This window comes from Cicer arietinum, chromosome 3, assembly GCF_000331145.2.
Source record: "Cicer arietinum cultivar CDC Frontier isolate Library 1 chromosome 3, Cicar.CDCFrontier_v2.0, whole genome shotgun sequence".
Lineage (NCBI taxonomy): Eukaryota > Viridiplantae > Streptophyta > Magnoliopsida > Fabales > Fabaceae > Cicer > Cicer arietinum.
In genome coordinates, this window is record NC_021162.2 from 71,466,397 (window position 1) to 71,476,486 (window position 10,090).

Genomic DNA, 10,090 nt, shown 5'->3' on the forward strand with positions numbered 1-10,090 from the left:
CCCTAATAATTGAGGATGTCATACTATTTATTAACGAAGTAATCAATCATGGAAAAACAATTTTAGATTAAACCACTTTTATAAATCGAATATAAAATTTTATCATCCGTTTCAAGTACAACGATGAAGAATAGTAATTAATTGTTTAATTGTAGCAAATACGTATATATAGTATTATAATGGATGTTCTCTGAATTGGATCATCTTTAACATGCATATGTTGCCAAAGTACCACAATATGTGGCCCAATGGGTGGCCTAAAAGTGTGTTTTGTTCTCAAGATTCTGATCCATATATAGCATTATAATGCCAACTATTTGGGTTGGCCAATTACGTAACTTCAAATGTAGTATGGAACATTTTATATCAATAAGTTCAACTCAATCATCAATCATTTCGTTTTATATTACTAGGTTTTCTAATATATATAAACTTATATTATCTCATCGGTCCAAAAAAAAAAAAAGTTCCATGATCTCAGTGACTTTTCATAGAAAGAAAGGACGACAGATGATAGAAGAATCCAATGAACTTCAAACTATAAAAATTAGCATATAATAAAAAAATTGTAATTTTAATAATTAAAAAATGATAAAATAAATTTTAGTTCCGTAAAGTTTTATTCTTAATTTCTATACAAAAAATTTCAAATTTCTAATCATAAAATTTTTCCGTCACTTTTAGTCTTTATTTTCAAAAAGTATTGTAAAAAGTTAATAGTTTTAGTCCTTCAAAAACTTCTATAAAATCAAAATAGAAACTAAAATTAAATAATTTTTTTTAGTGGTATTTTTAGAGATCGTACTGTCGCATCTCTTGGGTGCTTCGTTATGCCTATGAAAACTCACAATGCTATGTTTGTGGAACTTATTGGTGCAATATTGACGATTGAGATATCTTTTGAGAAATGGTGGCATGTAAAGTCTTTGGTCAGAATGTGACTCAAATTTAGTTGTTGCTGCTTTCAGTAACTCTCAGATTGTCCCTTGAAGACTTCAAAATATATGAAACAATTGTATTTATATTACCATTTAACTGAGATTTCAATGCTCACATATTTACAGGGAGGGAAACTTGTGCGTTGACTTGTTGGCTAATTTTGGTATTTCCAGACAGAGTTTTGTCTGATGGAATGTTGTTCCTTCTTTTATACGAGGAGTTTTTTAGGAATAGGAATCATCCTTTTAGTTTTAGATTCTCTTAATATACTTGGGTATGGTGGTTGTCATGTGCTTATTTGTGTATATTTTATTTATTTATTATTTTCTACTAATAATATTTTGTGTTGCTGAAGATTGTGAGAGTTGGCGATGTCAACTTAGTTACAATTGTTGGGGATAATAATGTGCTCTGCACCATTTATTTGGAAGAAAAAAAAATTTGTCTTTCTATTTTACATTTGCATAAAATTGAAAACAATATTATTTTTTACTCATAAGACAATGTTGAAATGTGATTGTTTAAATTTTGGAAAATGTTTTTAAAAACAAACATTTGATAACGTTTTATAATCTATATTCAAAACCTACTCTTTTTAATATATGTTCGAAATGGTTGTATTTCGTGAAAGAGTGGAATGAAATGAAAGATGTTAGTTTCAAGGTTGAGCCTTAAATTTCTGTTGATATCAATGTATTCTTGCGGTCTTAGATCAATATTAGGTCTGAGATCTATCAAGATTATGATAGAAACCCTTAAATATTACTTTATAAATGCTGCTTTCATTTAACAAGAGTGTCATGTCATCGGATGAATCATATTGAGTTAAAACACACAACTACAACAAGGTTTTTTTTGCGAGACCTGACTGCCGTTAGGAAAAACAAAACAATAAGAAATTACAGGTTTGCTTAGGGTCCGTTCAAAGTTATTTTTGGTTTTCTGTTCTAAATTTTTAAAAACTAAAACCAATTATCAATTTTAGTTATGAATTTGAATTCTTAGTTAAAAAATAAAAATTAATTTTAATTATTTTAAAATAATTAAAAATATTGTAAAATTATAATATATTTAATTATAATAATTTTAGTAGCAGTGGTTAAGAGTAATAGTTGTGGAAGACGACTATCACAATAGTTATTGATTGTCGAAAGCGGCTACAACGATCAAAAGAGACGGATGATAGTTGGAGGTGGTGTTTGGAGCGTAACCGGTGATAATTATATTGGTGGATGGTGGTCATTGGAGATGGGTGATTGATAGTGAGGGTGGCATGTGTCAGAAATGGTCGTAATGTTGGTTAGAGGTAGGTATTCGATGAATATGGTGGGTTTCAGATATGGCGGAGGTCGATGTGATGGCGGTAGCAGTTGTCAAATGTGGGTGGTCGGCAATACTAACTATGGTTGGAGGTGGGTGAGTGGTGATGATATAAGTGATTGAATATGATGGTCGGTTGTAAGGGCGATGGTCAGAGGTGAGTGATCGATGATAGAAGATGGTTGTTGGAGGAATGTGAGAGATGGATGTTGATGGTCATAAGTGAGTGGTTAGTGATGATGGTGGTGGTGACAATTGCTAGAGGTGGGTGGCTGATGGTGATCTGAGGTGAATGGTCAATGATAATGGATGTGATTAGTGGCGGATGATCATTGATGGTGGCAATGATTGGAGATTGGATATAGGTGTAGAAGATAATGGTTGTTACGGTGATGTTTATGTATAATGATTGTGACATGTTAATTTAAAAACAAAAATTGTAAAAATTAATTATTCAGTTTAAAATTTTTAGAAAAGCTGTTTTAAAATTAAGTATAAAATCACTTCAACCCTATTTTACGATATTTTCTTAGTGATATTATCATTGTTTAAGTGTGTGTGAAGGTTAGAGACATAATACGTAAGATATATTTTGAATATCAATATTTTTCTCAAGAAAAAAATAAGAGAAATTTATTATTCGAAGAAAAAAATTAATGTTTCAAAGATTTTAAAGTTTCAAAAAATATACATTTTGAAGTTTTTTTAAATCAGAAATGTTTGAAAATATTTAACAAATTAAATGAATTCTATTTCAAAATTTTAAAATTATATAAAACTTTCAAAGATTTTAAAAATCTAAACTGAGTTTGTTTTTCAAATATTGAATAATCAATTAAATTTTGAAAATTTTCTATAAGCGACGAGTTGAATGTAAATGTTGAAATTAAGTAGCATATTTTCAATTAAAAAAAAAAAGTATATATTTTTATGTGTATTAAGAGGTGAGAGGTATAGGTAGAGTGGGTAATAGATTTTCCAAAAAATCAATTAAACCACATCCTTATAGACTGGGCTATTTCAGATAGGCCCAATATGAAAACGGACCGAACAATGGTCCTTATGTGGTTTTTACAATAAGGAAAGGATATTTGTGGCATTTTCGAGGTATAGATATAAATTCGCGGAACAATCAACTTTCAGATTTTAGGGTTTACATCGCGCATTCTCCCCTAACGCAGCAGCCATGGTTCTCAAGTACGTATTCTTCTCATCTCCATTTTCTTCCATCATTTTCTTTCTTACCATCTCATCTCTTCTTTTTCTAACGGTTTCAGCCTCTTCAATTCAATATCTCATACGTTCAAAAAAATTAATCTCGTGATTTATGTTTCAACAATCCTTTTTTTTTTGTTACTGTAGGATTTAGTTTATTAATCGAGAATTAGTCTTCTGTTACAATCAGTATTGAGAATTTGATTGAATGCAAAATTTTGCCATCTAGAGTGTAGTATTCTATGATGGTATTGTAGATTAAAGATAGATAATATTTTATTTTATGATTGTAGTTGGCTTCTTGAGTGTGAAAATTTGTCTAGTATTCAGTATTTAGGATCTGATAGATAGTTCTAAATTGACATTATGTGTAACATTTTCTAGTTCAAAATAATTGTGTTTTTTATTTTTATTATTTGGGTTACTTTAAATGAGTACACGCTTGCAATTTTGTGAAGCACTCTTTAAAATTCGACGTGGTTTAGAACTGCTTGTTAATGCATTTTCAAATTTTAAACCATTTAAGAGAATGTTATTCATTTAAATTAGTTTTTTAGAAATATATCAAGACATAATATGCTGTGTAACTTGACAGATTGTTGGAAATAGTAAACCATGGACTTGTAGTTTCAATTCATTTTGATTGAATTAGTCTTGGCGTTCTCAATATATTGCTTCCCTAAGTGTTATAATTAGAGATTGATATTGCTATTTCAGGACTGAACTTTGCCGATTCAGTGGTGCAAAGATCTACCCAGGAAGAGGAATCAGATTTATTCGTGGTGATTCTCAGGTGATGTAAAATGTTTTTCTTTGCTTCAATATCAGTGTTCTGTTTGCTATGACATGTTCAATCTTAGTTTTACTGATATAAGGCTTGTTGTCAATTTTACAGGTTTTCCTGTTTGTTAACTCAAAATGCAAAAGGTATTTCCACAACCGTTTGAAGCCTTCGAAGCTTACCTGGACTGCCATGTTCAGGAAGCAACATAAAAAGGTGATTATTTAACTTATATGTTTGTTATAAGATAGCACAAAGATTATATAATTTAAAACTAAGCTCTTGTACTTGTTAAAATAAGAATTCAAGGCAATGAACCTATTTACGATGTGAAGATGTTTTTGCCTGCTTTTACCATGTACTAAGTCATTACACATGTAAACAGATAACCTTTAGTAGTTCCTCTATTGATTACATGCATGTGATGTGTAGGACGCTGCTCAAGAAGCTGTGAAGAAGAGGCGTCGTGCTACCAAAAAGCCATACTCTAGGTCCATTGTTGGTGCTACTTTGGAAGTCATTCAGAAGAAAAGAACTGAGAAGCCTGAAGTTCGTGATGCCGCTAGGGAAGCTGCTCTTCGGTTCGTTTCTTGTTTCTGCTTACTGTTTAAGAGCTCATTTTTAGTGGTTTTCCTGTTTTATCACACGATCATGTCATTTGTAACATTAATCATATCATCCCTTTTTTGGAATAGTCTTATTTTTATTTTGTCTTGTTTTTTCTCTTACAAATATAGATGATTTATCTAATTAATGGTGACCATCCTGCAGTGAAATTAAGGAGAGAATCAAGAAAACTAAGGATGAGAAGAAAGCCAAGAAAGCAGAAGTAGCATCTAAGGCACAAAAATCTCAAGGCAAAGGAAATGTTCAGAAGGGTGCTTTGCCCAAAGGTCCTAAAATGGGTGGCGGCGGTGGGAAACGCTGAGCGTTCCATTTTTGGTTACATTTAAATATATTTCTTTTGAAACTTCTGTATCCGTATATTTGATTTGCTTGATTAGTCTTTTTTTGTTACGTTTTATCAAACTTGTTTTTGGAGCTTCCAAGAGAAACCAGTGATCGATTTTGCTAGTTATGTTATTTTTTGGTGCTATTGATCTTACAATGCTTGTTATTATTTGCATGTTTTAGGAGATTTTTTACTTAATGAATATCAAGAATTCTATCATTCTTTTTGTCCTATTTGTCAATTGTTGGTTTTGGCATTGTATCCTTGGGTCGGATTTGATATTGTTTGATGCAAGCTGAAAGTACATCAGCAATAAATGTGTAATGATTTCGATTTCTTATGTATTTTTTCTACAAATCCTCGACCTCAAGAAAAATAGTTGTGAGAAATTTGGAAGTAAGAAATGATAAGAAACTGGATGGATAATTTTTAATATTCTGTTTTGGCTTATGTATCCAGGTAATGTATAGAATGATAAAAAAAAATTATATAAGTAATAAATTAATTATTTTTAAGACACTTGCCTTTCCTTGAAAAGCACAAATACCCCCTTTTGTTTTTCTAAGACCCTAATTCAGCCTCTCAATTTGACAGCGTTAAATTTATGTTACAGAAGAAAACCGAAAAATTTCAATGTCATTTTTGCATTTACATTTTTTTCATAAACAGATCGTCTGTCCAACAGGTCTTCGTCATCAGTTCTCATTACACGCAAAACTTATGTTACACAAGAACCCGTCTTCATATAAAATAAATTGATGTCTGTATAAAGAAATTGATGTCTTTAGTGGTTTCGGTTTCTTTAGTTTATGCTCTTTCCTGTTTTTTAGTCCTTTATGTTTTGATAAATTTTGGTTGAATATATTATATCTTATGCAAAGTAAAAGTAGAGAATTAAACAAAATGAAAAATAAAGTGTTAAAGGTGGAAGAGAGGTGTTTAGCCATTTGATGAAACAAATAAGGAATGTTAGTGTAAAAATTAGTGGGGATTGTTTTTGCTTTTTCAATAATTAAGGAGAGGTGAATGTAAATTTTCCAAACTTTTATATTGTTAAATCGTCTCTTTCCACTTTTTCTTGGGCCTTTCCTTGAAGGGGCTCATTGCTACTGATGTGCCCGATTGATGTGGGTCACTTTGAAGAATATCATAAAGTAGACGGGTTGATTAGTAAATTTTTGAATCCTCAAATTCCTAATTTATATTTTATTAGATTTAGCAAATCCCATGTTTCATATCCGACTGGCTGTTGTTGTCGAAAAAGTTACATTTTCCGACTCCAAATTATCACTTCCGTCTCATCGTGTGTAAATAAATAATAGGTGATTCGATCTAATAGACTCTAATATCATTTAAATATTTTGATTGGACCATTCACAATAATAAATTTGATATTGAGCCTAACTTTATTAGTCTCTTCAAGTGTATTGAGGGTTCAGAGGTATAGGTAGAGCCAGTGAGGTGGCAAGTAGAAAAATCTTTAACAAAATTAAAACTCACCCAATACTTTATCTAATTCAATTAAAATTTAACTCAAATTATAAACTAATAAGAATATAAGTTTTATATACAAGATAAAAAATTAAACTATATAACTTTAGTTCGCCAATACATTATAGAGGTAAATATATATATCCTTTTATTTTTACATAAGATTCAAATTTAGGTCCACTTTTTACACTTATATATTACTAGTATTATATCAATTTTTATTTTGGTACTTTTCAGATCTTATAATTTTTTTTTTAAGAAACTGCCTTTACTATTCTAGAACAATTAGGCAATTCAAAGTTAAAGGTGTAGAAGAAAAAAAAATCAAAGTATTTGATGTTACTATTAAAAAAATAGGAAAATTCTATATTATATTTAACACATTTCAATAAAAAAGTTAATAGAAACTAACAATCAAATCCTATTTTATTGATAGTAACAAAACTTAGACGACTCTAATTAGCTCAATGACAATTCATTTAGATAATGACACAAAACTTTATTATTAGTAGATATCTATACTTACACATCCCTAAATATAAAAAAGTTTAACTGCAAAATTTTGTAGGCACTTTAAATTAAGGGTATCTTCAATCATCATCATTTAATAGTATCAAAAGGAAAATTCAGAATATAGGTCATTGATATCAAAATCACAAAATGGATATAGGTCATCAAAAAACCCAAATCAAAGTAATTATTCTTCAAACCTTTAAAATTTAATCAATCCAATTTCAATTCAGACGGATCGGAAGCCGTCTCAACAACATCGGATTGTTCCACCACATCCAAAGAATTTAACTCTAGCATATTTTGTTCCACAAATTCATCCTTCAAATAATTAGTCTCATCAATTGCTTCATTGCTTGAAATTTTATCATTCTCAATCAAATTAGTCTCATCAAGTCGAATATTTCAAAAACTTATAATTTTATTCAAATTTTCGAAATGTAAATTTTGTTTTAAAATAATTAATTTTTTTTTTTGAAATTTTCTATTTCGAAAGTTTCCTATTTTATTTCAAAAATATCTAAATTTGTGAAATTTCATTTTTCGAAAATTTCCTATTTTTATATATAGTAAAATGAGTAAAATAGTATTTTTTAAGTGTATTGAGAGAGTGTAAGGTATAGGTGGGGGTGTCAAGTAGAAAACTCTCTTAGATTTTATCTTGTATCCAACTTTTTCTTACAAAATCGACTTTTAGGGTGACAACTATTCTCCACTTACATCAATTTTGATCATTCACTCATATTTTTTAACTAAAAAAATAGTTATTTGATATGTTTTAAATGACTCGCCATACAATCTTATGATGTCGAACTATCTAGATGTATTAATTATTTAAATGATATTAGTTAAATTCCAAAAATAAATTATTTTATAAATTGAAATTTTTAAATGATTTCTTGCAATTATATATATTATAAAAATAAAAATATAAAAATAAAATTACAATTAAGTTTTTATGTTACCTCAAAAAAAAAATCCTACTTTTTTTAAAGAGCTCATATAAAAACAACAAATAAAATTGGTCACTTCCACTTAAAAGAGTCAAAAATATATATATATTTTTTAATTTCATTCAAACCAAGCATTGCAACGTAACATTAAAAAACTTCGCTAAAAATTCATTACTATGGGGAATACTTTGTTTATAATATTATTTGACTTTTTCGAGTGACAATAGGTCAGACGAGGTTAGACTTTAAATCCTGAGTCTGGTTTATGATTAATTTTTTAGGTCTACGACCTATCATATACTTTTTATCGGTCTTACTTAGTTTTTTTTAAAAGTCTAACCTGACTTGAAAGTCTATTTAAAAACTTTATTCACATTAAAACATTTAAATGTTTTACTCATACCACACGTTACTCTCGAGATACCAATATCAATGTACATATCTATATATTAAATAAAAAATAATTTAAATTTTTTTTGAAATAAACATTCTTTAAACCCTGAAAAATAATTTTTAGTTTCAAAGAATAGATTTTTTTTTTTTTCTTTTTATGAAACAAATACACCAATTATTACCTCTCAAACAAATATGGAACGACTACTGAATGATTGACTAATTGAACGACTACCGAATATGGAACAACTATCAAATATAAATCGCTACCGAATATGGAATGATTGTCTAATTGATTGAATTTAAAATAGAAAATAATATTATTAATATAATAATAAAAAATAACATTAATAAATAGGCTAAATATCACATGTGGTCACTTAACTTAATTTCAGTTAACGTTTTAATCATTTATCTTTTTTTTTTCTTCCCGATTTAGTCCTTTATTCCTAACAATATCAAATAAAGTATAAAAATATGAGTTTATTTGAAAATTTGCGTTACGAATTTGATGAAATTTGTATTATATTGAAGAATATAATTAATTTTATGAGTTTTGTTTGAATTTTTTTTTTGAAATTTTGTATAAAAAAGTATAACATTGTTGAAATTTTAAAACTTAAAATTAAAATAAAGGACCAAGTCGGAAAAAAAAAGATAAATGACTAAAACGTTACCTGAAATTAAGTTTATGGACTACAAATGTAATTTAGCCTAATAAATGATAAAATATATATACGTATGTCAGACCTAATAGATTTTCTTATAAATTTAAATAAATAAATTTTAAAAATAACTTAAACCTAACCTTTTTATTAAATAAATCATATCAGACCACATCATAAATATGTCAGACCATAAACCCTTAACGAACGGACGAATTAGTCTATCCACATCTCTATACACAATCGTGAACGAAGAAGCAAATTTGTGGCCGTATATGGGATAAAACATTGTCCATTAATGTAGGTAATTAATCACCATTGTGGTAACTTGCACCCAGTAATTTAAAGATTCACTTAAACCGTCTCAGACATTTACCCATTTGTCTGAGGCTATATGACTCAAACACAGTAAAAGGTTCAAACTCCGCCCTATGTTTCTATACTCGAAACCTTTTATCTTTACATCTTCTACTACCTTTTGAAAGTTTAGAACTTCTCCTTCAAAGACTATTTTATTCCTTTGCTTTCCAGACTCTCCACACACAACCAAATCATAATTTCATCATGAGAGGTTGAGAAAAAAAATCCTTCCTTTACACGAAAATCTTGACCATTCTCATCCTTTTAGGTGCCATTTTCATTCTCTAAAAATTATTCTCTTTTTTAATGCATAAAAATAATTTTTTTGTAAATACTATTTATTGTACTTATGCAAATTACATTCTAAGTATTTTAAAAGAGATCCATCGTTGATCATATTTGTATCCAATATATATATATACATTGGTAAGAATAATTCAACCCTAGAATATAGTGTAATGTACTCGTAACACAAGTTATATTCACCAAGATATTCGTCATATATACGTAC

The 10,090-nt window shown here is 28.6% G+C and overlaps 1 protein-coding gene across 1 annotated transcript; it reads left to right on the forward strand.

Moving 5' to 3' along the window:
* The first annotated feature begins 3,419 nt into the window (after positions 1 to 3,419).
* RPL24 (ribosomal protein L24) lies at positions 3,420 to 5,349 on the forward strand. Its single transcript, NM_001279089.1, is given in 5 exon segments — positions 3,420 to 3,456; positions 4,192 to 4,267; positions 4,370 to 4,471; positions 4,688 to 4,836; positions 5,027 to 5,349. Coding segments are annotated over 5 exon segments (495 nt in total). The 5' UTR covers positions 3,420 to 3,445; the 3' UTR covers positions 5,184 to 5,349.
* Positions 5,350 to 10,090: the final 4,741 nt, after the last annotated feature.